At 58.7% G+C, this 27,152-nt stretch overlaps 2 protein-coding genes, 1 long non-coding RNA gene and 1 other non-coding gene across 5 annotated transcripts; 1 reads left to right on the forward strand and 3 right to left on the reverse strand.

Moving 5' to 3' along the window:
* Window positions 1-1,811: 1,811 nt before the first annotated feature.
* LOC122099881 lies at window positions 1,812-6,374 on the reverse strand. Its single transcript, XR_006146019.1, has 3 exons — window positions 6,235-6,374; window positions 5,359-5,832; window positions 1,812-3,859 (listed from the first exon to the last, which is right to left on the reverse strand). It is a non-coding gene; the product is annotated as an uncharacterized LOC122099881 (long non-coding RNA).
* On the reverse strand, window positions 2,946-3,018 carry Trnaa-agc. The gene has a single exon. It is a non-coding gene; the product is annotated as a tRNA-Ala (tRNA).
* A 197-nt stretch (window positions 6,375-6,571) lies between the features above and the next one.
* On the forward strand, window positions 6,572-12,209 carry Lto1 (LTO1 maturation factor of ABCE1). 2 transcript variants are annotated; one of them, XM_042670372.1, is made up of 5 exons: window positions 6,572-6,724; window positions 8,371-8,476; window positions 9,748-9,818; window positions 10,842-10,959; window positions 11,153-12,209. In XM_042670372.1, exons 1-5 carry the CDS (start codon window positions 6,675-6,677, stop codon window positions 11,219-11,221), a joined length of 414 nt encoding a protein of 137 aa, XP_042526306.1. In that variant the 5' UTR covers window positions 6,572-6,674; the 3' UTR covers window positions 11,222-12,209. The 2 variants fall into 2 exon arrangements, with proteins under 2 accessions (XP_042526306.1, XP_042526307.1); XM_042670373.1 differs by having other exon boundaries at window positions 10,845-10,959.
* Window positions 12,210-17,599: 5,390 nt separating this feature from the next.
* Window positions 17,600-26,864, reverse strand: Ccnd1 (cyclin D1). The gene is made up of 5 exons (XM_042670379.1): window positions 26,467-26,864; window positions 24,928-25,143; window positions 24,307-24,466; window positions 21,388-21,536; window positions 17,600-19,756 (listed from the first exon to the last, which is right to left on the reverse strand). The coding sequence occupies exons 1-5, from the start codon at window positions 26,662-26,664 to the stop codon at window positions 19,592-19,594; spliced, it is 888 nt and encodes a 295-aa protein (XP_042526313.1). The 5' UTR covers window positions 26,665-26,864; the 3' UTR covers window positions 17,600-19,591.
* Between the last annotated feature and the right edge of the window lie 288 nt (window positions 26,865-27,152).

A 27,152-nucleotide genomic window follows, 5' to 3' on the forward strand; every position in this document is an offset into this window, starting at 1 on the left:
TCCCCCGTGGAACGGGGCTGTGTGAGCGAGGTGGCCAGCTCCAGCTCCCGAGGGTCCAGGGCACAGGGTCGGGGTGTTTCCCGACTCAGGGGGGAGAGATGGGAGGGTGGCCGCCTGGGGAGACAAGTGGGAAAGAGAAAAGGCCAGGGAGGAGCCACCGACACCGTGGGGCCCCGCAGAGCCCCTGCACGGAAGGAGGAGGTTTGTGGACGGGGCGGTGCTGGAACCCCCCACCGCTGGACTCGCCCAGGTGCCCTGAGAGCCTCTGTGATGTGGAAGAAGGCCGGGACGCCCGAGGCCTCTCCGTCAAGGTGACCCCACCCCAAAGGTCCTGGGCACACGTCCTGGCCAGCAAGCCTGTCCCTGTCCCCACACTCGCACTCATGCTGGTCCACATGGGTTTCCTGAGCCCCGTGAGGGCCCTGTGAGGCCGCTCTGCTGGGTGCTTAAGTCCCAGCCTGGGGGAAATCTGAGCTTTACTGCGGCCTGACGCGGAAAGGCTTCCCTGACCGGGCCGGTGGGGGCTAAGAGGACTTAACAACAAAAACCCAAAGGGTACAAAAGCATCTCAGGACAGACAGAGCTGACCCAGGACAGGGGGACTTGGCCTCGGCCAATTCCCAGGCTCCCTTGTGGGTTTGGGGAGGGCAATGACCAGTTCTACCCAATAGGAGGCAAGCGGGCCAGCTGAAGCCGCTAGTCTAGAACCTGGTAACTCTGGCCAATAGGATGTAAGCAGACTAGCCCTAGCCAATAGCAATGTAAGCTTACCTGCTCTGGCCAATAAGAAGTAAGCAAAGAATTCTGGGCTAAGCCAATCAGGAACCATCTTCTAGATGCCCTCCTTCACCTCTGGGGCACCCTTGTTCCTATGAGGCAGGGAAAGCTGCCCTTCCTTGGTGGGCCTAGTTTGTGCAGGAAGCGGTCTTCCCTGCACGCACGGAGTCAGGGCTTATCTCTGGGGTACCGCCAGCCGCCAGCCTCCCCTGGCTCACAAGCGGGGACTCAGTGAGCTCTGTCTCCCCTCAGATTTCAGCTCCTCCTGTGGAAGTTCCACCTCCTGATGCTGTGCAACCCCCCCCAGATCTCTGGACAGTGTCAGCTTGTGAGACCAGACCACCCTGGCTGAGGCATTCTGGGGGGCCCTGCATTGGGAAGCCAAGACCCAAGTCCCGGGCTTTTCCCTGCCAGCCCGGGCTTAGACCATCCAGCCCCAAGGGCCCTGCTGCCTTGGGGGCATGCAGACAGAGCTGACCCCAGCTGGCCTTGTCCAGGGGAGCCTGGCGCTTGCTCACTGATCTTACCAACAACTCCCTGTCCCAGGCCTCCTGCAATGTGGATTGTGAGGAGTTCCCCAGCAGGCAGGTAGAAAATAGCACTTCTTGGGCAAACCTCCGAGTATCTCCTTTAGGGAGGGAGAGGCTGTTCAGCTAAGACAGGGAGTGGGATCCCTAGGCCTCACCCTGTGGGGGTTAAGCTTGGGTTTCAAACCCCCTGAATGACTTGTTTTTCTAAGTAATGTCATTTATTTATGCTGAATTTGAAAGATATAGGCTTAGCTCCTTAAAGTTATTTACTTTCTTTTAAGAATTCTAAAGAGTTTTACACACACACACACACACAAATATAAAGAAAATAGAACAGAAAATACTTAAAATAAAAACTGGGCCTGGGCCTTGCACTCAGAACCTGGGTGCTGTCCCTGAGCTTTGTTTTTACTTTTTCCTCAATGCTAGCACCCTTATCACTTGAGCCACAGCCTTCTTTTTTTTTTTAAACTTTTTCAGGTGGTTTATTGGAGACCAGAGTCTCATGACTTTCCTGCCTAAGCTGGCTTTGAACCCTGATCCTCAGATCTCAGCCTCCTGACTAGTTAGAATCACAGGCCCACCAGCCCAGCTAAAACAACTTCTTTGTAATCTCCCAGACTGTGAAACACATCCTCACTTCATATCACAGCACAGCTCAAGTCACAAGACTGAGAAGACAAGCATAGGAAACGTGAAGGAAGAAAACCTCATCTCCTAAAACTGACCCCAGGGAGCTCAGGGCTCTTGCTTTTCTAGTTGTTTCTATGCAGACAGACAGGGCTGGGGAGAGAAGTTTCTGGATGTATTTCTTGAACCAAAAAGTAAAAGCTGACTCATGTATTAAATTGTAACTCTTTTTTCCTACAACTATTTAAAGATGATTAAAGCAATAATAGGAGTCAACGACACATTTTTGGTCTTTGTTACTGCTATTTAGCTTGCTTTTCTTTCTAAAATGCATGTCGTTATAGGTTAACCGTCTAGATGTACAGGGGCCAGCTGGGTGTGCTAGCCACCTGGTGTTTTTGCTGCAGATTTAAATGAAATAAGTTAAGAAAAACCATCCTTTGCTGCTAGGAGTGCTTCAATATCAAACTTGGATGGGTTTACTTTTCTCTTGTATTTTATTCTTTGGGTGTGTGAACTTGAGTAAAAATAGAGGAAACATTCTCCTATTTAAAAACTATGTCTTGTCTTTGTGGGTAGGGTGTCAGAGTTAATGCTAACATCCCCTTTATGTCTTTGGCTAAAACATAAATAATGATAACTTTCTTTTCTGCAGGACTAGGAATAGAACCGGGGACCTCATACATGGCAGACAAATGCTCTGCCACTGAGCTACAGCCCCAACCAGTGGCAATGCTCTGAAACCACTCAAATAAAGGCAGTCCAGACAATTTTCAGACAGTAAAAACTGAGGCTTAGAAAGGCCTTTGGTTTCAAGAACCTTTTTGGATCATTTTCATCCTGTGTGTAAACGAATTGTCCTGGGCTACAAATCTACCACTTTCCGATGCAAGACTTGGCAGATGCCGTGATTATTTTCTCAAACACTGACATACTGAGGAAAGGTTTTGAATTTTCCTGCTTACCAAAACAAATATCAGATTAGAAATTGTCTTTCCCCCTCCTTCTTGGGGGTGCTGGGATTTGAACCCAGGCCCTCAAGCCTGCTAGGCAAAAAGCTCTACCACTGAGCCACATCCCCAGTGCCCCTATCCCCTTCTCTCTTTAAGGCTTAATTTTTAAAGTCTGGCCCTTGTTGGAAAACACAGCAATTTGTAAATAAAACGTGGAAAATTCAAGGTCTTCGTCTTGAGTGGAGACAACACGGTTAGGGATAAATCCCAGGTGTGCAGGTGTCTCTGCAGAACAACACTGCGGGCTAAGGGCCAGTCTGTACTGTTGTTTCTGTGGCATATAATATCTAATTGAGTGCCTGTCTGAACTACAAACGTTGGGGTTTAAACTCAGGGCTTTGCGCTTGCTAGGTGGGTGCTCTATTGCTCAAGCCACACCTCCAGCCCTTTTTCCACTGGTTATTTTTGAGCTAGGGTCTCACTTCTTGCTGAGGCCGGCTTGGACCCACTCCTATCTACGCTTCCCACTTCAGTGGGTTGATAGGTGTGCACTGTCACAGACAGCTTTATGGGTCGGGATGGGTCTTGTGAACTTTTGGCTGGGCTGACCTGGAATCTTGATTCTCTTGATCTCTACTTCCCAAATAACTAGGGGTTTTTGCTTTGCCTCTGTTTTAATGCTTACAAAAGTTACTTATGCTTGTTGAGCACACATTCTCCAAATAACATGAAAGAAGTCCGCTGGGCCACCTTCGCACAGCTGTCCTCGGCCATGCTGCTCAGAAGCTGTTACCCTTCCTCCTGCCATTTTGTCACTTGAAGCTGTTTACTTATCTATGAACTTTTTCCTCTGCACTGCTGTCTTGAGATGGAGCATTTTCCAGAGGTCTCTTCCTCTCTTCTTGAACCTCCTCTGCCAAAAGAAGCTGAAGTTTGTATACCCATGGGTAATGAGCGTGGCCGGCAGTCCTCAAAAAGAAGGAAAAAAATAAAAAGAACTATTAGAAAAGGCGAACAATGCTCCTGATTGCTCCCTGTGCCACCTGTAATCCCCGCTTCTCAGGAGGCTGAGACCTGAGGCGCCTGCTTGGTCTGACAAATCTCTTATCTTCAATTAACCAGCAAACAGCTGGAACTGTGGCTACAGTGGTAGAGAGCACCAGTCATGAGTGGAAAAGCCCACGTGAGAGCCCAAGGCCCCGAGTTCGAGCCTTAGGACCAGCATACATGCCAGTGGCTCTGGGTTGGCCACAATGGTCCACCTATGGTTTTATGTATGTACGAATGTATGTACGGATGTCAATCCCAGGGCTTTGAACTCAGAGCCTGGGCTCTGTCCCTGAGTGCTGTACCACTTGAGCTACAGTTCCCATTCTGGCTTTTATGTTATTTTGGATATAAGAGTCTCACAAACTTTTCTGCCCAGGCTAGTTCTGAACTGCATCCCTCAAATCAGCCTCCAGACCAGCTAGGATGATAGCTCTGCTCACCTAAGATTCTTATTCTCTGTTTCTCTCTCATAGCCAACTCTTTTTCTTTTTTCGGTTAGCATTTATTAATGTACAAGGAGGTTTCTTTGTGGCGGTTTCATACATACATACAATTTGCTTTAATCAAATTCACCCTCTAATACTTTCACGTCTCTTTTTGTAACAGTTTTTAGGTTTTCGTTCTGTTCTATTTTCACACACAGATGTATCTCACTCCAGCTGCCCCCCCCCCCCAAGTCCCCAATTTGCATTGCTGGTTCTTTTCTTTCTTTAAGGTACTGGTCACATATGAAATGCCACACATGTGTTAGAGCTAACACGTGCATGCATGTGGTGTGGCCTGATCTTTGTAAAGGTGTGAGATGTGACTTCTCCCAGGCAGCCAAGATTCTTCCGTTGGTCAGTCATTCGTGGAGACTGGCTCTGGTGTGGCATTCCAGCTGATCACACACTGTGTTCTGCCCTGGCCAGCCCAGGCCTGGTGTGCAGAGATGGCCACATTGGGACCCCTTTAGGAACTCTGAGCTGGCTTTCAGAGGCTGATTTGGGTGCCATGCAGACAGCCCTGAGGCTTTCCTGCCCTCTGTGATGGAATGCAGGCCACTGACCTGTGTGAGTGGGCTTTTGGGCTTTCCTGCTTGTTTGAATGGGGGTATTTCTGGGGGCTCTCAGGTTGTAACGGACGCGTCAGAGCAGCCGTTTGACCGAGGCCTGACACCTACCGATATGAACTCCAGGAAAGGGAAACAGAGGTTTTAGTCGTTGCTGTTTTCACTTTATTTTGTTTTTTGTCTTATTTGCTGCCATACCTGTGGTTGGGACCCAGGAATGGAGGGACAAAGGGTGCACAAATGCAGCTGCGGCCCTCCCAGGACACGACGTGGGCAATGAGCCACACGACTCGTGGGTGGGGACAAGAGGGAAAACTGGGAGAGGAGGAGGAAAGGTGACACTGTCTAGAAAGCAATGTCCTCTTACCTGATTGTCTGTCACCTTTACAATAACAGAAAGTTAAACAACAGCTTGTTTGGCAGAAATGACAAGAAAAGAATCACAATCAGCTCCCGGTTTGTTGCTCTTATTTACTATTACTTGGTCGTGGGTGTGCTCGGTGGCTGCTCCCGGTTTGTTGCTGTTATTGGCTTGCGGTTACTTGGTCGTGGGTGTGCTCGGTGGCTGCTCCCGGTTTGCCGTCGCTCGGCGGTGGGTGCGCGCTGCGGTTGCGGCTGGCTGCTCTCTCGCTGGTGTTTGCTGGCTGGGTGGCGGCAGCTCCCGGCCTGGCTGTCCTCGGCTCGCGGTGGTCGGCTCCGGAGGGCGGGGCCCGCGCGGGCTCCGCCCCCCAGCTCTGGCTCTAAGAGGCCGCGAGCGGAGGCCGCGCTCGGGGATGGGGGTTTAGCCCAGCGGAAGGGCGCCCGTCTGGCGCGCCCAAGGCCGTGGGTTCGGCTCTCAGCCCTAGTTTAAAAAAAAAAAAAAAAAAAAGACACATAAAGCTACAAAAGACCAAAAAAAAATAAGGTAACAGCACACACACAACCTTTTCCACCGACACACAACACACACAGGCGGGGCCACACACCTTTTACACACAACACACACGCGGGGCGCACACCTTTTACACCGACACACACGGCACACACAACCTTTCACACACACGGCGCACACAACTTTTTCCAGCGACACACACACACACGGCGCACACAACCTTTTACACACACAACACACACACGGGCCACACAACCTTTTCCACCGACACACACACACACACGCGGGGCCACACAACCTTTTACACACAGCACACACGCGGGGCGCACACCTTTTCCACCGACACACACACACACGCGGCGCACACACCACCTTTTCCCTTCATTATCCGGATCCGGAGTCTGGGCGGCGCGCGGGGTCCCCCACGCCCCCGCCAGCGTGCGGGGCGCCCCGGGGGTCTCCGCGGACCTCCCCGATGCTCCCGCTGCCCGCGCAGGCCGACCCGCCGCGTGGACCCCGCGCCCCTGCGGACCGGACGGGGCGGGGACCGAGGAGGGCGGGGTCCAGAGGGGGCGTGGCTATCCATGGGGGCGTGGCCTCGCTCCACCCAGCTTCGCCAATGCCGCAATAGCGCATGCGTAACGGCATCGTTTTGGGCCTTCTCGCCGGCCGTCCTTTCCCAGCCTGCTCCGCGCGGCTACCCCCGGAAGTGGACTTGGCCTCTTGGAGAACGTCGCTTCTCGGCGGCTGGGCTCCGCGGGCCGCATCGCGGGGAAGCGGGAGCCCAGCGGAGGCGGAGGGGGCGCGGCGCCATGGCCGAGAGGCAGGACATGTTCGACGCCATCGTGATGGCGGACGAGCGGTGGGTAACGAGGGCGGGAAGGCGGGAGGGGAGGGGGCCGGTGCTGGGGGCGGGGCGGGAGGGGGCGGGGCGGGAGGGGGTGCGTGGGGGGCGGGGCGGGAGGGGGCGGGGCGGGAGGGGGCGGGGCGGGAGGGGCTGCGTGGGGGGCGGGGCGGGAGGGGGCGGGGCGGGAGGGGGCGGGGCGGGAGGGGGCGGGGCGGGAGGGGGTGCGTGGGGGCCGGTGCTGGGGGCGGGGCGGGAGGGGGCGGGGCGGGAGGGGCTGCGTGGGGGGCGGGGCGGGAGGGGGCGGGGCGGGAGGGGGCGGGGCGGGAGGGGCGGGGCGGGAGGGGGGCGGGGCGGGAGGGGCTGCGTGGGGGGCGGGGGCGGGGGCGGGGCGTTCGGGGTTGCAGGGTCGGTTGGGGGCTGCGTGGGGGGACGGGGGCGTGGCGTTCGGGGGTGCTGGGGCGGTGGGGGGCTGCGTGGGGGGCGGTGTTGGGGTGCTGGGGCGGTGGGGGCGGTGTTGGGGTGCTGGGGCGGTGGGGGGTGCTGGGGCGGTGGGGGCGGTGTTGGGGGGTGCTGGGGCGGTGGGGGCGGTGTTGGGGTGCTGGGGCGGTGGGGGGTGCTGGGGCGGTGGGGGCGGTGTTGGGGGGTGCTGGGGCGGTGGGGGCGGTGTTGGGGGGTGCTGGGGCGGTGGGGGCGGTGTTGGGGTGCTGGGGCGGTGGCGGGGCTGCGTGGGGGGCGGTGTTGGGGGGTGCTGGGGCGGAGGAGGGGGCGGGCAGGGGGGCGGGAGAGCAGCCGGCGCCGTGGGTCGCGCCCGCCCCCTGGCACGTGCCAGCCGCCCCGCCCCGCCCCTGCGGCATCTGCTCGGCCCGCGGCCCGCAGGGACCCCAGCCGCCCGTGGCACGGGCTTCTGCCATCTGGGAGCCGCCACTTTGTCTCGTTCTTTGATTGTGGGACGTCCGGGGCCAGACGGCGGCGTTCCCGGGCCTGCCCCTCCGCGGTCCCGGGTCACCCCTTTCTCTCTCGAGCCCCCTGGGGAGCGCCGCGGGCGGGGACCGGGTGGTCGCCTTGTGGCTGCTCTTTCAGGGACACTCCAGGAAGAAAAGTTCAGTCCCGCCCCGGTCTCTGTCCTGTGGACGGGGATCTGATGCTCTGCTGTCTGCGTCCCTCAGGGCACACGGGCCCTGGGCAGGAGGGGGGGCGGTTCACGACCCTCATCCCACAGGTCCCGTTAGACCGTCATCTGCTGACCGAGGAAACGTCCTGAATGCATTACAGTCTTTTGGGGACACATGCCTGAGTTTTTGGGAAACTCAGAACTTGGCTTCCTTGGTCACCAGAGTCCCCTTCTATTCTGGATTTAACTATGGGGAGGGAGCCCTGAATTTGAGTTTCCCTGCTTGCCCCTGCTGCTCCACGGGACAGATGTCTCTCATGTAGCCCCCTCTGTGTCCGTGGAAGAAACTGGCTTCTGGAGGTGCAGCCCTGGTGGGAGGCTCAGGAGAAGGCGCTCCCTGGGCCTGGCGCTCCCATTCTCGGACTTGAGCTTCAGATGTTTCCCAACGTAAGGTGCTCTGTCACACAGGGGTGCATGATCCCCAAGGCAACGGTTTGCAGGAAAAGTTGGCCTTCTCCCTTGTTGGCTGACTCTTCCTTCTCCATCACAGATTCCATGGCGAGGGCTTCCGGGAAGGCTATGAGGAAGGCAGCACTTTGGGCAGAATTGAAGGAAGGCGGTATGGCACAGTACATGGGGCCAGAGTGGGATCGGAGGTAAGTGGGAACGTCCATTCAGAAGTGAGACCCAGGCACAGCGCCTCCCACCTGTGTTCCTAGCCACTCAAGCGGAGACCTGAGGACCACAGTTTGAAGATAGCCCAGGCAGGGAAGTCTGCGAGACTCTTATCTCCAGTGAACCAGCAAAAAGCTATAGCTCAAGTGGTAGGGTTATAGTTTTTTTTTTTATTTTTATTTTTTTTTATTGTGAAAATACGGTATAGAGGGGTTACAATCACATGAGCAAGGTAATGGGTACATTTTTTGTGATTTCTTTTGGGGTGGTCTGGTCATGGGGCCTGAACTCTGGGCCTGGGCGCTGTCCCTCAGCTCTTCAGCTCAAGGCTAGCGCTCTACCACTTGAGCCACAGCTCCACTTCTGGCTTTTTTCTTTTTGCTTATGTGGTGCTGAGGAATCGAACCCAGGGCCTCAGGCATGCAAGGCATGTGCTCTACCACTGAGCCACCTTCCCAGCCCATCTGTGAGACTTTTGTCTTCAATTAACCACCAAAAAGTTGGCAGTGGCGCTGTGGTTCAAGTGGTGGAGTGCCAGCCTTGAACAGTAAAGCTGAGGGACAGCGTCCCGGTCAGAGTTCAAGTCCCAGTACTGCCATAAGACAAAAAGAAAGACATGGTGAGCCTTTGTGTGTAGTAAACAGACTGGAGAGCCTCGAGGACTTGACCCGGGGTAGCAGTAGAGAGCAGAGGCCCAGGCAGCCAGAGGTGAGGGAGCCTCGTGGTCACCAGAGCTTCATGGTGTCATGTGCTGCCCCAGTCCTCATTCCAGCACCTGTGTTTCCGCTGGTATTCTTACCCTTTGTCCCAGACCCTGTGTGGGCAATTAGATGCTTGATACTGCACCCCACGTGACAGGCGTAGGCAGCGGGCCACCAAACCCTGCTTCCCTGAGTCCCCACGCTGCTGCAGGGCTCAGCAGTTTGGAGCTGCGTGATAGGGTGCTTCTGCTCCACCGTGGGGTCCCCCCACACTGCTGCCATCATAGGTGCCACCTGTGGCTGGTGCACTGGCCTGACAGCGGCCACCTGGGACGCCAGGGGCAGGGCAGAAGTGACCTCACTCAGGGGCTGCTGCTCCCCCCCCCCCCAGCCTGTGGGCAGTTCCAGCCACCCAGGAGGGTGTTGGGCTGAAGGCAGCTTTCAAGGCCCCGTGGCCGGGGCTCAGCAGGCCCTTCAGGAGCAGGAGAAGCGTGGCTGGTGGACAGGGAGCTGGGCTCCTTCGTGGACCTGTGCGTAACTTCACCTTGCAGATTGGTTGCTACCAAGGCTTTGCTCTGGCGTGGAAGTGTCTCTTACACAGTGGCAGGGCCGGGAGAGACAGGTGAGGCTGTGCCGCCCTCCTTCCCGGCCTGGGTCCCCACGTGGGTGCTGCTGGGAGGCGTGCGGCCGTGGGGTGCTGGGCGGAGGGCGCGGGCCGTGGCTACTTCTCCCTCTTCTCCTCGCGTCACCAGCATGCCAAGTGGGCGTCCAGCCCCCTCCAGCCCTCGGGGGGGACGGAGGAGGCACTCATCGGCTGATGCCCTCTTGCGGGTGCTCCCTAGCTCAGTCCACCCGCCTTCAGAGCCGGGTGGGTCTGTGGAACTGGGAGCTGGAAGTTTGGTGTGGGTGTGGCTCCCCGCATGCCAGGGAGCAGTTGGCTGTCACAGCGCGACGTGACATTTGCATGGCTGGAGGCCCCTGGGGAGCGCCGGGTCTGCCCAGTCACCTGCCCTGTGTGCTGGGCAGGATGGGGCTCGGGCGCCCCATGCCTGGGGAGCCCCTTCTGAGCAGCACAGTGGGCCCCGAGGTCCCCCACCAGCCTCAGGAATCACCCGCATCCCTCCGCCTTCCTCAGTTGACTTTCAGGGAAGGGGAGGTGGGGTGGTTTGAGAGCTGGTTTGCCCCTAGACCCGGGGCTTGGTCACCGCCTGTGCTGGAGCAGGGTGCTGCGTGCCTCTCCTGTGTGCACCTTTCTGCAACACTCAACTTGCTCCCGGAGGGGCCTGGCCTCGGGCCCCGGGACAGTGCTGTGCTACCCTGGTGGGGAGAGGCCAGGTCCCCTGTCGCTGAGCCTGTGGCTGTGAGCATGCGTGCTCCCCGCTGACTCACTCCAAGCAGAGCCTGGCCTGTGGTCCAAGTCTGATGGCGCGGTGGAGGCCGGCGTTGAAGGCCGTGGGTGGGCCAGGTCTGCGCGTGTAGCTACACAAACATGTAGCATTTAACTCAAGGGCTGGATTTTGGGCTTCTGGCTGGGTGGTTCCTGTCCACGGAAGTGTGGACAGGGGGGTGGGGGTACTGCCTCCCCGTGTCTGTGGGCGAGTGGGGGTGGAGTACGGTGTAGGAGGAAGGCTGTCTCTGTTTGCAGCAGGAAGGTGAAGGTGGCGGAGGCCTTGATTGGAATGATAGAGAATTTTCCCTATGAGGATGCCACGTACGATAAACTGCACGAGGACTTGGACTGCATCCGGGGGAAATTTAAACAGGTTCGTCCGCTGGGCCTGTGCTCCAGGTCTGGCTCAGGCTCCCTTTGCTTGGTGACTGTCGGGCTCCGGCCGCCTCACAGACTGCTCCTGAGCCGGACGGCCCGGGACGGCCCGGGGCAGCGTGGAGGGGAGGGTGTGGTGGGGACGCCTGTAAGGCAGACAGAAGGGAGTTTCAACCAACTTTTCTTTCCAGCTTTGTTCCTTGCTCAACGTTCAGCCTGACTTTAAAATCACCACGGAAGGTTCTGGACTTTCATTTTGAGAATGACAGATGAGCAGAAAAGAAATCTCAAGGGACAGATGTCTGTGTGTTCTGCGTTCGCAGACGTGATTAAAGGCAAACAAAGCGGCCAGGGTCCCCGCCCGGCCTCCTTCCCTGAGCTTTTGCCTGGGTCACCGAGATGGCCACGCCCCCTCCCGCCTGCCCCCTGCGGGCTGCTGGGGTCTGTCCAGAGCTGGAGCTTCAGCTGGCCCTGGGCCGGGCGGGCTGAGACCAAGCCTTACTTAGGGAAGCACTGTTGGGGGGAAAGGAGAGGCAGGACAGGGTGAGGTCAGTCCATGGCCACTGGCACAGCAGTGGGTATGTCTGTTGCCTGGGACGGATGAGATGGACGGCAGGGCTGGCCCGTGAGGGCCCTGTGGTGGAGCCCAGCTGCCCCTGAGGGTCCACCACGAGCCTCGTCCAGCCAGCGCGGATGACACCTGTGTGTGCCCTGGCCTCGGGCTCAGCCAGGGCAAGGATCCTGGCCGTGCGTGGGCCTCGCCTTCGGGCCGCTGCGGTCTGAAGCTCTCTGGGGCCGCAGCGAGGCCCATCAGTGGGGCCCCTGCGCCCGTGCAGCCCGTGTTTCCTGTTGGACAGTGTCGACGTGGCTGGCCACCGCTGCACACGCGCGTGCCCGCTCTGTTCTGAGAGAACACCTGGGACTCGTGACCTTCCCACCGCCTCTGGGACCCGCGGGGTGAGCGGCGGGAGCCACCAAGACAGCAGCTCTTAAGATTCCGGGACATCTTGGTGGACGCCCGCAGCTGGGTCCAGGGGGCGGGAGACCACCCTCCCCCAGGCCCAGACCACCCTCACAGAGAGCCAGGAGAGGGTGGTGTGCCCCGGTCCCCAGCACCGGCCACATGCCCTGTGTGCGTGTCCAGGGGCTCTTGGCTGTGGCTTTCCTTGGCGTGTTCTTGTATGTTCTGTTACTAGTGTGCGTAGTGTGTTTTCTAACGAGGAAAAAATAAACAGACTTTCGCACACACACCTGTCTGGGGCCATCAGTGACCTCCAGCCACTGCCTGCCTTGCCTGGCTGCAGCCTCGTATTGTGTCGTGTGGGTGCAGACGAGGGCTCCCCCGGCATCGCCCTGGCCCGCAGCTCATCCCACCGCCGCGTCTGGCGCCTGTCCTGGGTTAGACACAGTGACCAGAGTGAGCGCCAGCCCAGCGCACGCCAGCTGAGAGGCCTCGCGCAGACACCCCACACCAGCACAGGAGCCCAGAGTGGGCAGGTCCTGGCTAAGGTGTGCGCCCACGTGGAAGGGAGGCCCTCGGGAAAGGGACCAGTGAAAACGGCTATAGCTGTGGCCCTTGGCACCCGCACACACGAGGCCTGGAGTGACAGGCCCTGATTTGATCCTCAGCTTGATAGTGCCAGAAGTGTATATGAACACATAATCATCTACGTGGTCATATACACACTTATATATTAATGTGATATATAAATGTATCTGAAGTATATGCATGTTGTACTTACATGTGTATATGTGTGCATCTATGTGTGTATACACACACACACACACACACACACACATGTGTCCACCCACAGTGGGGCTTGAACTCAAGGTCTTAGCTTTTTCTGAGCCACAGCTCAACTTCTAGCTTTTTGCAGGTTTATTGGAGATAAGAATCTTGGATTTGTCTGCCCAGGCTGGCATCAAATCTTCATCCTCAGAGTTTAGCCTCCTGAGGCTACATTATATTCATATTAATATGTATAATATAGACTCTAGATGCTCACTTTCTGATTACACTTCCAGGGTACTATCATGTTTTTTTGTTGTTTCTGTTTCATTTTTTTGTCAGCTGTGGGACTTGAACTCAGGTCCTGGGTGCTGTCCCTGAGCTCTTCTTGGTCAAGGCTAGCACTTTGAGCCACAGTGCCTCTTGTTTTCTGGTGGTTAGAGAGAAGTCTCACAGGGACGACTTTGCCCTGAGCTGGCTTGGAACCGTGATCCTCAGATCTCTGCCCCCTGAGTAGGATGTAGCCATGAGCCACCTGCACCAAACTCATGTTGTTGATTTGAGTGTATTTTTTCTTGCTGTTTTGCTCTGTGCAACTTTTTAGACAATACTGGGGTTTGAGCCCAGGGCCTTGAGGTTGCTAGGCAAAGGGCTCTACCGCTTGAGCCCTTTGCACTTCAAAAAATAGTGACCGTAAGAGGAGGGCAGTCCCCTTCCAGACAGGACAGCCTTGAGTTGAGATCCTGGCCGGCCCCCTGCCAGCCGCCCAGCCGCCCAGCCGCCGTCGCACAAGCAGAGGGCTGAGAGCGCAGCACCGGACAGGACCTGCGTCCTTATGCCTGCTGCACCCCAGCCTGCACGCAGGCCCTCCCTGTGTTCCAGTGCCCTGGGGCCCACTCAGCGCTCCCCTGGCCCAGGACTGTTGGGTTTGGCTTTCCTTTGTGTGCTGTCTTCCCAGCTCCCTCGCTATTTCCCTGTCCCTTCCTGTCTGACAGTACTGGGGTTTTGAACTCAGCCTTGTGCTTCCTGGGCAGGTGCTCTACCTCTGAGGTAAGTATGCCTGCCTGCAGTCCTGCATGTCTCTATTGTTTTTGGCACAGGGTCTCACTTCCTCCCTGGGTGCAGGGTCCTGGCCTAGCTGAGCTGTTGGTGGTGCCCGCTGCTCCCTGTTGAGATGGAGTTCTATGGAGTTTTCTGCCGGGGCTGGCTTAGAACTGCAGCCCTCCCATCCCAGCTTCCCCTGTAGCTAGGATTCCAGTTTCAGGAACTTTTCTGATCCCAAACGGCGGGATCACAGGTGCGACCAGCCATGCCCAGTGTCCTTCATTGAGATGCAGTCTCACAGACTTTCTTCCCTGGCTGGAGCGGCGCCATGGGCCTCCCATCCCCAGCCTCCCCAGAAGCTGGCTCTTAGGGACTGTAGATGCAGGTGGTCTCATTTTTTCCAGGTGTTTGTGAGTCTGCCTGCACCGTCCATAGGTGATGCGTCCCTGAGTGGCTCCCACGGCAGACAGACATCTTCCCATACCCTGGAGGCTGGAGGCTGGGATCCAGGGGTCCCAAGCTGGCCTCTCCCAAGCCAAGTCCACCCTGGCTTGAAGATGGCGTCTGTCCTGCGTCCTGTGAGCCTGAGTCCTCCTGTAAGGACCCAGCCAAGTGCGATTAGGGCCACCTGATGAGTGACCCCCATTCTCCTTAGTTGCCTCCCCAGCCACAGCCCCCTGCAAGCTGGGGGTCAGGCTGGCCGTGTGTTTGTGCCCCGGGACACAACTGGCCTTGCTGGCAGTGTGCCCAAGGCTGCGACGCTGTTAGTCCCTCCTTTACTGTGTTAGTGTGTTCCTGTTGGGGCTTGAACTTGGGGCCTGGGTGCTGTCCTTGAGCTCTTTTGGCTGCTGTTCTACTTGAGCCCACACTTCCACTTCCAGGGTTTTGCTGGCTTGTTGGAGATGAGAGTCTCATGCACCTTTCTGCCTGGGCTGGCTTTGAGCTATGATCTTAAGATCTCAGCTTGCTGAGTAGCTAGATGATGATGGGTGTGAGCCACCGATGCCCAGCTTTTTGCCCGTTTTTATAAATAAAGCTTTATGACCACACAGCCTCTCTTGTGCATTTATTTCACCATCTGGCTGCTCTCACCAAAATACAACAAAGCCTGAACAGTCCTTGTCTGGCTCCAGAGGGTAGAGTGGGTGTTTCCCATGCTACCTGTCAGGGGAGGCCTCAGAAGATGGAGGACCCACGGGCCAGCGCGGGGAGCCAGCGCGAGGAGCCGTGAGTCTCAGCCTCCCCGCCTCCCTACTGGTAGGGAGGTGGTGTCTGGACCCCAGCTCCAAACCCCAGGAGTTCTTTGTTTCGTTCACCAAATAGAGACCTGGTGATGGGTGGGGACGCGGCACTGTGGACAGCGCTTCAGCCCAGCCCGGGCCGTGGGTTTAAATGGCAGTGGGGACAGGGCGGGTGTGCCCATGGCTGTGTCGCTGTCCCTGCGGAGGGACCAACCGCTTGGAGCCGCCTGGTAAGGATAAAGAAGTCCCTGACCCCTGGCAGGAGTTGGGTGGGGTCCTCGCTGCCTGCCGGGTGTCTCCCGAGCAGAGGCTGCTAGGGGCGCGTTCTCCAGGAAAGCTGAGAAGGAACAAAGGCTGCCCCGCCCTGGGCCGGGGTCTCCGCCGGCCACGTGGGCTGGGGCCCCAGCCCGGGGCCTGCCTCTTCGGCCAGCTCTGAAGTGACTGACAGCTGGCTCAGCTGTCACCAGGTGACAAAAGGATTAATGGACGCCACTGCCTTTGAAGGGCTCGAGGCCCACTACGGCCCGGTCCTCCTTGTGTGCCCCCGTGAGTGGCAGTGACAATGGCCCCGGATGCAGGCCCCAAGGCCCGTGGCCCAAGCTGCTATTGTCTGCCCTGCGGGCGGCGGGGCCTGCGGGCGGGCCAGGGGGCTGTGGGAAGGGATTAGAGGTCCAGGCTGCCTTCCCCAGATCAAAGGCATTCCTGGGGTGACAGGGAGGCCCTAGGGGAGAGGTTGGGCAGCATGGGGGGCACTCTGCCCCTCCTGTGGGCAGACACACTCCACCCCTCCCACACCCCACAGGCCCAGCTGTCCTCATGACCATGGGTGCTGCTCTGGGCAGTGCTACTGCCCACCTCCTGCACACTCTCCCCGCCCCCACTCCCACACACGCGCTCTCCCTCGAGGGCGAGGCCTGGGAAGACAACGGCAGCTGGGCCAGAGCTGGGCCAGAGCGGAGGCATCTTCACTGAGTCCCACCCTCTGGAGGAGCCGATGGCCAGGGCAGCTCCTGCACTCAGGAGACCTGGAGTGGGAGCCTGGGCAGTCTGCGGTCACCAGCCTCCAGCTGGTGGCCAGGGTGCCAGAACTGAGGGAGGAGAGGCAGGCCAGGCCCAGAGCTGAGTGCTGGGAGAGGAATGCCCAGTGGTGGGCAGAGATATGACAGGCCGAGACTCACTGCGCAGCGATCCTGCCTAAGCAGCGGGCAAGAAAAGGGTTACAAGATGGGGTAGCAGGTCAGCTGACTCTCAGCTTTGCCCCTGATCAGAACAGGGACCCCAATACCACATCCAGGGGTGTTGTGTGCCAAGCACAGCTGGTTGGTAAAGGTTAGCAGAATATCGCCTAACCAAGCTGAGAACCTTCCAGAATGACTAGTCATCAGCCCCCAAGCTGAAGGGACACCACTGACCCTTCCACCTCTAGCTGGTAGTGAACAGCAGTGCACGCAAGGTGCCCCTGCGGCCTCCCGCCTCCCAGGGGCCCTAGGCCCACCCCCCGTGCCCAGCACACATTTGGCCCTGTTGTCCTCCCTCGGCTACCCTGCCCTTGGGCCGGCAGCAAAAGCAACCCACAGGCTCCTACCCATCTGGGGGGCAGCCCCTGGTTCCTTCTCCCTGCCTCCCCCCAAACACCAGGGGACGTACTGCAGTGTCTCCTTAGGATGGGCTCTGGGACAGCCCGGTGGACGGGTGGCAGGCCCTCCAGCCTCTTCTGTCTTCCCATCAGCCCCCCCCCCAAAAAAAAACCCGACGCCACAGTGGGATTTTATCGATTTTATTCTAGACTTTCCACATTTGTCCTTTGTTTTCTGCTGGAAACGTGCCGGTTACATGTCTGTGCTGAGAAGTGCCCTGCTGTCAGGAACACACAGACCCCAAACTGCCACCCGTCCCCACCACTGGACGCTCAAAGCCCGGCGTGCCGCAGGACCGACTCCGTGTGCCCTGTGGACCTGCCACCAGCCTTTGGCCTTTGGGCACACACGGCATCCAAGGCTTCTGCCTGTGTCCGTCTGTCGCTGTGGACCGCCCCTCCCCCAGGACCCCGAGGCAGGGTGGTTGAGGTAAGCTGAGGGGTGGGAAGGCACCGTCCTGGGGGCGCAGCTGACCCCAGGCAGGGCACCAGCAGTCACAAATCCTTTTGACTGGGCAGCTGGCTAAAGGGGACCCGTGAGCACCTGGCATTGAAATGGTAATGTACAAAGCATCAACCGACAGAACAGGAGTCCGAAACAACAGATGAAACCACCCAACACTTGAACAAGCTCCAGAAGCGATTTCTATCATCCCGAAGGACGGTGTCCCGGGGCTCAGCACCACGCCGGCACGTAAGACTGACTTGTTAAAATAATAATAATAATATAATAATAATGCAATGTTCATAACTACACATACAGAATGATACAGCTGTCCCAACTACTGATGGTACGCCCCAGCTCAGACGGAGGGAGGGCCCAGCAGGGCACAGCCCGGCGCCCGGGGCCGCGTGGCCTCCCACGCCTCAGAACGCCTGTTTGGGATCCCGTCCGTGTGTCTGTCTGTAGGACCAGACAGAGTCTGACCACTGGACCTGCACAATAGCTAAAGAAAGCATGAGGTATTGTGAACAGACCTTTTTTTTGTTTTTGTTTTTGGAATAGAGCAGTAATCATATTAAGTCAAAACTGATCACATTAAAAAAAAAACCTACAAAAAGGGCATATGCAATACAATTTTCTATGAGGAAATCAAAACGAGAACATGGCAGTATATGACATCGTAAAACAAAACAAAACAGAAACAAACCGATCCTCCAATAGCAGCAAAACAACGTGAAAGATGATTCAGAGAAGCTATGCAAATCTGCTTCGGAACCGGGCAGGAATTCATCGGTAGCAGCGAAGTAAGACGGAGCCACAGCCTGTTCCTCGTCCCCTCGAGACGGTCCTCCCTCCCTCGCCCCCCATCCCCTCAGCCTCAGCCTCAAGCCCTCCACACCTCCCTTCCACACCCTCAAATAAAAGGTAAGAGCCAAGATGTGCAAATTATCTACCTGTCACTAATATATATATATATATCTTTCTTTTCAGAGAGGGCAGAATGTGCTAGAACTGAACCCTAATTTCCTTGATGCTTGGATCAAACCACTTTGGGGGAATTCCAAGCAGGCCAAATCTGTCATTTTCTGGCATAGTTTTCCTTGAAACCCTTTACTTATAAAAGGATCAATCTTTTGTAAACAGTTCTAAAACTTTGGGGGCAAAAAAGTCTGTGTCTAAACTCGGGGAGATTGCATTACTTTATAAATCATACTGGCCTTATCAACATCGTCTCCAATAAATATTCTTTTTAGCCTTAACTATAAATTATATATTTTAGTGTTTAAAAACCTTCCGTCATGAAACATCTAAAGGTAAACCTTAAACTACTGGGTATCTACGTACCTTCCAGGTCCCTACTTCCAAACTCCAGCTGGCACCAAGACTCCTATGACTTGAACTTCTCTACACAACACAAAAGGACTTTCTCCTGACTTTCAAGACAGCTCCCCACCCCTGGCTAACAGCACAGTGACTCGAACTCAGGGTGCAGCCCCGTCTGCACAAGCAGGATTGTATTCCCAAACCATCCCATTCAAACACTGCCCCCTGCCGCCAAGGTGGCAGATCCCATTCTGCCTCCCACCACCGGACCAAAGTGCTCTGACACGGAATGGTTTTAGAATACCCAGGAGGGAAAACATACAAAAGGAGTAACAACACAAAAGTAGCTGTGGGTTTAACCTGATGTAGGCAGGCTCCAGGGCCGTGGGGGACGGGATGGGGGAGGAAGGGGGAACCAGCATCTCATCAACAGGGTGACTACAAAAATAGCGAGATTATAAAAATAGAATATATTCTGTCCCTCTTGCTGCCTGCCTCGGCCGGAGCATGCTGGCCGAGTAAGATGGCTTTTCCCACTACCACTGGGACACTGGTTGGTACCCGGGGGCATCACAGGTCACCCGGACAGAGACCAACCAGCCGTGGACCAGGCAAAGAGGTCGCCTCCACTACAATATGCCTAGGACGCTTGCTTAGGGACTGGCTACTTGAGCGCGCAGGTAGAGACGAGGGCCGTGTGGAAGACAACTCCTCAGGAAAGCAGAATACATTTCTCTACCTAAAGCCTCCTCTACTTGAAAGAAGAAAAAAAGGTTTCTTGCGTTTTTTTTCTTTTTAAAATGTCTTTTATGCTTTTTTTTCCCTGAACACACACACACACACACACAAATCAACTCTAGTCTTCCCTAGAGACATCTTGTGTGTTAACAACTATTCTTAAAACTCAAACAACACCGAGCGAAAACTAGTTCATTACCAGCCTAGAAAAATCCTCTATATAGTACAAGCCACTGAAGGCTGTGCAAATTCTATTTCTCTCTTTCTCTCCCTCTAAAAGACCATTTTCAGGGAATTTTTTTCCTTTTGCTTAAGTCAGAGACAGAAAAGACAAAGAATACAGAAGAAAACAAAAACAAAAAACCCAAACCAGCAAGGAGAATGAAGCGCTCCTTTCTGGTGTAGCGAAATGTCCTGTGAGGGACGGTTAGGAGCCCCAGGGCGGCTCCTGGCTCTGCGGCCCCGGAGGGGCCCTCAGACGTCCACGTCGCGCACATCCGTGGGTGTGCAGGACAGATCCACCTCCTCCTCCTCCACCTCCTCCTCCTCCGAGGCCTTGGGGTCCAGGTTCTGCTGGGCTTGGCGCAGGCTGGCTTCCAGCAGCGCCTCGATCTGCTCCTGGCAGGCACGGAGGCAGTCCTGGGGGGCAGGGGGAGGGATCTCAGCAAAAGCCCCTACCACCGCCAGGTGTCACCACCAACACCTGAACTGACTTTCCTGACTGGCCCAGCTTCAAACCACCATCCTCACTGGGTGCCAGTGGCTCATGCCAGTCATCCCAGCCACTCAGAAGGCTGAGATCTGAGGATCACTGTTCAAAGCCAGCCTGGGCAGGAAAGTCTGAGATTTTTATCTCCACTAGAAGTGGTGCTGTGGCCCAAGTGGTAGAGCGTTTCCTTGAGCTGGAGAGCTGAGGGACAGCGCCCAGGCCCAGAGTTCAGGCCCCACGACCAACAAAAACAAAAAACCCCACCATGCTCACATCTCATCCTCCTGAGCATCTAGGAATACAGGAATGAGACATGGGCAGCTGCCTGGGTATTTTTCTGGTAAGGAGCAAGGCCACAACCAGCCTTTCTGAGGCCGCTCTAAATCCTGGAGGAAGATTTGCGAGCTGCCTCAAACTGGTTCCCAGCGGCCCTGGCCTGTGGGCCCAGCCCAGCACCCAGGGCTAGCCCCGCCCCCAAGCAGCAGTATGCACATGGATGGGCTGGGGAACTCAAGGACTCAAGCCATATGTAAGGCTGGCAAAAATGAGCCCATTTCACAGATGGGGACCGCCTCAGGCTGTCCATGAACTCTACCCACAGCTCTTAGGAGTCCCAGTTCGGCTCCCAGGGAATGGCAGCTCTGAGCCACTCTAGAGTCCTCTGGTAGAAGTGCAAGCTGGGGCCCAACTCGGGACTCCCAGCCTTGTCCTCGGACCCGGGGCTGACAGCTACCCCCAGTGAGTACCTCAGCTGGACGCCAATGCCTCATATCTCTAATCCTAGCCACTCAGGAGGCCAAGAGAGATCTGAGGATGGCAGTTCAAGACCAGATTGAGCAGGAAAGTCTGTGAGACTCGATTTCCAGCTAACCACCAAAAAGCCAGACCTAGAGCTGTGATCCAAGTAGAACACAGCCTTCAGCAAAAAAAGGAAAGTTTCGGGACAGTGCCCAGGCTGAGTTCAAGTACCAGTATCTGTATAAAAAACACCAAAAAGAACTCAAAGCAAAGTGGCTGGAAGTGTGGCTCAAGCAGCATTGAGTACCTACCCAGAAAGAGCAGAGTCCTGAGTTCAAACCCCAGTACTATCACCAAATAAAAACAAAAACACAAGATACACAGCTGTGTGTATTTACAGCTGTGCATAAACTCAGGGCCTGTTGTCCCTAAGCTTCTTTTGCTCAAGGCTGGTGCTCTACCTGTGAGCTAGCTATAGCTCTACTTTTGCCTTTTTTGATAGCTAATTGGAAATGAGAATTTCATGGACTTTCCCGTCCCAGCTGGCTTTGGACCCCGATCCTCAGATCTCAGCCTCCTGAGTAGCTGGGATGACAGGCGTGAGCCACAGGCATCTGGCTTATTTGAGTTCTTTACAAGAGCTGAGAATAAAATGACAATAATAAGTTGAGCACCAAGAGGCGTCTTTGGGGTTGAATGTCTGGATCTTGGGCCTCAGCTCACCAATGCCAGGTACCAGAGGCCCTGGGGGAGGTCCGAGGAGCCAGCGCAGTTGTATCCCATGGCCGCCCGCACCCCAGGCGGCCGCCCCGCCCCCACTCACAGGGTCACACTTGATCAGCCTGGAGAGGAAGTGTGTCATGCGGTAACAGGACAGGAAGGTGTTGGGGCTGCCCAGGTACAGGCCCTGCATCGCTGCCACCACGCTCCCGGCGGCCACCATGGAGGGTGGGTTGGAGATGAACTTCACGTCTGCAGCAGAGAGGGAGAAACGGGATCGTGAGCAGGGAACCGGGGACTTCATCCATGCCCAGTGCACCCCGCCCCGGTGCCGGGTGCCAGGGACAACTTATGACCCCAGTATGGAGGGCTGAGGCAGGAGGATGTGTAGTTCAAGGCCAGCCTAAGGCTGCTGGGGAAAGGAACCCTGGGCCTTGCCACTTGGTTGACACCTTGGCTCACGCCTGTCATCCTAGCTACTCGGGAGGCTGAGATCCGAGGATCATGGTTCAAAGCCGACCCAGGCAGGAAAGTCTGTGAGACTCTTATTTCTAATTAACCACCAAAAATGCTAGAAACAGAGCTGCTGTGGCTTATGTGGCAGAGACACCCTTGAGAGAAAAAAGCCAAGCACGCATGAGAGATGGAGTTCAAGCCCCAGGACAGGCTCTTACAAGCACACTCCTCCCAACTGCTGGGTGCAGCTGCGGGAGAGCACACTTGCCCAGCATGTTTGAGGCCCTGGGTTTCCTCAGCCCTGCAGACAGCACCCACCTCATCCCAGCCCTATGGGGCAAAGGAGGAGTCAGTCCTCCCCGCAACGAGAAGCCTGGCCACAGGGATTGGACAAGGACACGCTGCTCTGCAACCAATGCCCAGCAGCAGGGACTGCAGGGCAGGGCAGGGAGGGAGGGGCGGGGTGGTGGGCCTGGGCTGGGCCCTCCAGGGTGCCAGGCCTTCTCCACAGCCACGCCCCTTTCCCACTGGACTTCACTGAGAGCCAATCCAGGATCCCCCCACACCTCTTCTCTGTTCAGTAGTCCAAGGCCTTTCCTGTTATCTTGACCCAGTGAACCCTATGGGTTCCCCACAGAAGACCATCAAAGTAGGAGAAGCAACAGCCCGCTAGGGGGCGCTGCACCAGGCCATTGTGGGGCTGTCTCCTGTGCTGGCCCTAACTAGAGGACACACCTACTTCCCCTCTACGTGGCTGCACCATGATGGGAGGTTTTGAACCAGAGGTTTCCCGGCCAGAGCGGATGGACATGGGAAGGGACGTGTGTCAGCCCTCACTGCTATAGTCCATGCCAACAAGTGTCCAGGAATGAGCTTAATGAAACCACAAAGAGAGAGAGGCCTCCACACAATCCTGGGGATGGATCCTTCACCCAAAGAGAAGCCTGTTACTAAAGGGGGGGGGACACAGCCACATCCTCCCCGCCCCTCGGTGCAGCATCCCACCCTGTGCTGACAGAGCGTGGCCACCACAGGGAATTCTCACCCCAACGCATGTTCAGCCATCACCCAGTGCCGATGGCACTTGGTGGCAGCTGACCAACCCCCCCCCTCCACAGCCTTCCCGAAGCAGCCTCGGGGCACACTTGGATAGGCAAGTTAATATAACAGGGAACCCACATGCTCAGGAACTGAAAGTCTGGGGGCCCTGTCAGGGAGGGAGAAGAGCGATGCCCTCCTGTGCGCTTTATTTGTCTGGTGCCAGTCCTGGGACTTGAACTCAGGACCTGGGCCCTGTCCCTTAGCTTTTTCATCCAAGACTGATGCTCTATCCCTTGAGCCACAGCTCTACATCTGGCTTTTTGGTGGTTAACTGGAGATGCCTGGGCTGGCTTTGAACCGCGGTCCTCAGACCCAGCCTCCTGTTTCCTCGCAGTGGAGTGCTTGCCCCTGCAGGGACCAGAGTGTCTTCCCAGACTCCCACACCTCCGCGTCATCCCCATGTTCCTCTCTGTGGTACATGTAACAGTTGGTACCAGGGCCTGCAGTTGGTACCAGTTGGTGCCAGGGCCACCACGCCGTGTGTCCTCCTCCACCTGCTCCCAGCGGCCCTAGAGTGGACAGCTCGGGGAGCCTTGCGCAGCCCGGGGCATTTGCCCTCAGCCTGGGGCTCTGCGGCCCAAGCCTCCCCAGAGGCCCCGTACTGGGTCCCTCGAGCTGTCTCCAGGAGACTGCTTCTCTGAAGCCACTTTCAGCTCCATAAAAGGCTGCCCGGAGCCTCCTGGGCCTCCCCTCTGCTCTCCTCTCCCTGAAAGAGCCCCAGGCAGATGACGCCTTGCTGCCCGCCAGGCCCCACGCTCCCCCCATGCCTTGCTTGGCAGGCCTTGGGGGAGGGGCTCACCCCTTAAGCAGGTGGAGGAGGGTAGAGACCAGAGTCCCCTCTGTGGGGGGGGAGATGACTCCACACAGCAGGGGGCGGGTGGAGATGTCAGATGGTGGGGGGGCTCTGTCCCTGCGGCCAGGTGCTAGAGGTCCGTTTGGTGCCACTTTGCCCTGTGGCCCTTGCTTGCTGAGACACAGCCCCCTTACCCAGGCCCCCGTGGGCCTGACTCGATGTACACGTGTCTGCCTAAACCAAGTGAGGACAGACTGCAGGGAGGACCCCGGGGCCCGGCCAGGCCCTCCCAGGGCAGGGCTGAGTGGAGCTGGCCACAGGCGCCCCGGCAGGGCCTCAGGCCCGGCTCCTCCGCTGGCCGCCCCCGCACTGGGGCACTGAGGCCGTCTGAGCACGTGGTGCAGGCACCCCTGGCAGGCGCCCCAGCCCGGGAGGGGCCAGGAGGGGGCCCAGCAGCACAGGCTCCTCGAGGACGCAGGCGGGGCAGGCGGCCAGGCTGCCAAGGTGAAGCCTGTCGGCGTGGAGTGCCGACGGCCAGCAGGGGACCGCAGGCTCAGGAGCATGGCTCTCCCCATCGGGGCTCCAGGCCCCCACAGTGGGGGTGGCCAGGGGCCCAGGGAGGAGACTGGGCGCCCGGCTAGGATCCTCCCCGCCGCGTGGGCACCAACCTACCTGTGGCACAGAGCGCCACGAAGGTCTGTGCGTGCTTGCGGATGACATGCTTGTTCTCCTCCTCCTCCGGCATTTTAGAGAGGAAGTGCTCGATGAAGTCGTGGGGGGTCATGGCGGCCAGGTTCCACTTGAGTTTGTTCACCAGAAGCATCTCCATTTGCTGGGGGGGGGGGACAGGGGTAGATGGGGAGTAAGATCAGGACCGGGGGGGACCTGACACACCAGCCACGAACCCCTGCATTTGGTGTGGTCTTGGAGTGGGAAGGGCCGGATGGACGGTGTTTGGGGGGTGTGCGCCGAGACCCCAGACCAAAGCACAAAAGGGGAGAGTGGAGAAGTTCTGAGGCAGACAGGCTGGCGGCGAGGACAAAAAGGCCCCGCGCCGCCGCCCGCGCGCCGCCAGGGGGCGCGCGCGGCCCGCAGCTCGGCGGGAGCCGGCGGCCGGGTGCGGGGCAGGGCCGGGGGTCCCCGCCGCCGGCCCCCGCCGCGGTCCTCCCGGGCCTCCCGCGGGCAGGCCGATCGGCCCGGGGTGGCCGAGCCCGCTGTCCCCCCTCCCCGTCCTCTCCCCCTCCCCCCCGGGGTCCCGGCGCGGCCGGGTGGGGTGCGGGGCCCCGCGGTCACCAGCAGCTCTTCCGGCCGGATGGAGTTGTCGGTGTAGATGCACAGCTTCTCGGCCGTCAGGGGCACGGTCTCCTTCATCTTGGAGGCCACGAACATGCAGGTGGCCCCCAGCAGCTGCAGGCGGCTCTTCTTCAGGGGCTCCAGCGACAGGAAGCGGTCCAGGTAGTTCATGGCCAGCGGGAAGACCTCCTCCTCGCACTTCTGCTCCTCGCAGACCTGCGGGCGAGGCGGGCGGTGAGGGGCGCACGCGGCCCCGCGGCCCCAGCCCCGCGCCCCTTCCCGTCCCCCTCCCCTCCCCCCCGGGGGCGCTTCCGCAGCCCCGCGCCGCCCCGAAACTGAAAGGGAAAGTCGTGGCGGGCGGGGCCCCGCGCGGGGGGCGGCGGGCCCCCCTCCCCGCACCCCGCGCGCCGCAGCCCCCGCCGCGGGGCCGGCGGCCGGGGGCCGCGCTCGGCGCTCGCGCGCGCGCCGCACACAAAGGTGGCGTCCCCGGCCGCCCGCCGCATTTCCCAGACGTCATCTTTTCAAAAAATGTTTAAAAATATCAAAAAAATAGTCCGGGGCCCGGAAAGCCCCCGAAAATGACCCTCGAGGGGTCCTTGATCCGAACCGGGGGTCCGGGGCTCGGTCTGGGCCTCGGGGGGAGCCCCAGGAACTCAAACTCCGGGGCCCCCCTGGCCCTGGGCGCGGGCGCCGTTTTCCTCTCGCAAGGGCACCGCGCCGCACTTTCAAAAATGGTTTAAAAATACTTCCGGGGCCCCGAGCCACCCGCCGACAGCCGGAAAACGTGGCCCGGGCCCCCCGCTCGCCCCAGGCAGGTCCCCCCGGCGTGGGGACCCGCGCGGAGCGGGGTCAGCCCCCGGCGACCCGGGGGCCACGCGACCTTGCCGCCCGGCGTGCTCTCCGGGCCGGGCCGTGCCCCGTGCGGGGAGTCCCGGGGCCCGCCGCGGGAACAAAGGGGCCCCCCCTCCTACCCCGAGCGGGGGTCCCCCCCTCCGATACGGCCCCCGCGCCCCTCCCTCCGGTGCCCGGCGGCCGCGCGGCCCCGAGCGCGGGTCCCCGGCGCCCCGCCGGCCGCTCCCCGCCCCCACCAGGCCCCAATTATTAATAAACACTTTTGCTTCGGAATAAGAGAGCAAAGATGGCGCATAATACTGGCACGAGCAACCCTTGCATACGTGTCCATGGATATTAATTTAAAAATCAAATCTGTGGCCCCCTCCCCCCCCAGAGCGGACGGCTCCGGGCGGCCCGGAGAGCGGGCACAGCGGGGCCGGGGCGCAAACGGGGGCCGCGCAGGGTGTCCCCGCCGGCGCCCCCCGCGCCCACCGGAGGGCCTCGAGGGCAGACCACCCCCCACCGGGAGGAGGAACTTCTAGCGCCCACCCCCCCACCTCTCTCGTTCAAAAAATACCTGCGGCGCCGACCGCTTTTGAGAACCCGGGTTTCTAGTAACCAAGTTCAAAGTTGGAGAGGGAGGGAAGGGAAGGAGTGGAGGGCGAAGGGAGGGTGGGCTCGGCCCACGAGGGGCGCCCCAGGTACCTCCAGCATCCAGGTGGCCACGATCTTGCGCATGGACGGCACGATCTCCTTCTGGACGCACTTGAAGTAGGACACGGAGGGCGCGCAAGTCTCCTCCGCCTTCAGCATGGCCCGCAACACACGGTCGTTGAGGAGGTTGGTGTCCCGGTACGCGCGGCGGATGGCCTCCACCTCGCAGCACAGGAGCTGGTGGTCCATGGCCGGGGCTCCGCCGGGGCGCCTGAGCGCGGGAGGGCCGTGCGTCCGGGCTGGGCTGGGTGTGCGCCGCGCCGCGCTCCGCTCTGGCCGCCGCCGCCCGGGGTCCCTTGGCCGCAGATGCGCGCTCGGCTGCTCGCTGCTGCTGCGGCGCCGACGGCCCTGTGCAGGCTCCGGGACTTTGCAACTTCAACAAAACTCCCCTGTCGTCCGAGTGACGTTACTGTTGTTAAGCAGAGATCAAAGCCGGGCAGAAAACCGGCGCGGGGGCGGGGCGGGGCGGGGCGCGCGCAGGGGGAGGGGGCCGGGGCGCCGCGCGCGGGCAGCCGCGAGGCCCGGAGCCCGGGAGCCATCCCGCGGGCGCCGCGCCGGGCCCCCCACCCCCGCCGGGCCCCCGAAGTGCGGGTTGCATGGAAATGCAAATCGCCCCGGCGGGCCCTTCTCCCCCCGCGGGGGGAAGAAAGGGGTGCGGGTGTGTGTGGCTGCCCCCC

This window comes from Dipodomys spectabilis, unplaced genomic scaffold, assembly GCF_019054845.1.
Source record: "Dipodomys spectabilis isolate Male_0828 unplaced genomic scaffold, ASM1905484v1 ptg000544l, whole genome shotgun sequence".
Classification (NCBI taxonomy): domain Eukaryota; kingdom Metazoa; phylum Chordata; class Mammalia; order Rodentia; family Heteromyidae; genus Dipodomys; species Dipodomys spectabilis.

Bases quoted from the DNA above. Each gene is read 5' to 3' on its own strand.
- Lto1 (XM_042670372.1), top strand. From the start codon at position 6,675: ATGGCCGAGAGGCAGGACATGTTCGACGCCATCGTGATGGCGGACGAG. The intron at 8,477-9,747 runs GTAAGTGGGAAC...TTCACCTTGCAG, and splicing joins GGGCCAGAGTGGGATCGGAG to ATTGGTTGCTACCAAGGCTT. The intron at 10,960-11,152 runs GTTCGTCCGCTG...TTTTCTTTCCAG, and splicing joins TCCGGGGGAAATTTAAACAG to CTTTGTTCCTTGCTCAACGT.
- Ccnd1 (XM_042670379.1), bottom strand. From the start codon at position 26,664: ATGGACCACCAGCTCCTGTGCTGCGAGGTGGAGGCCATCCGCCGCGCG. The intron at 25,144-26,466 runs GTACCTGGGGCG...CCTCGCCCGCAG, and splicing joins TGGCCACCTGGATGCTGGAG to GTCTGCGAGGAGCAGAAGTG. The intron at 19,757-21,387 runs GTGAGTGGGGGC...CCTGCCCCCCAG, and splicing joins GGCTGATCAAGTGTGACCCT to GACTGCCTCCGTGCCTGCCA.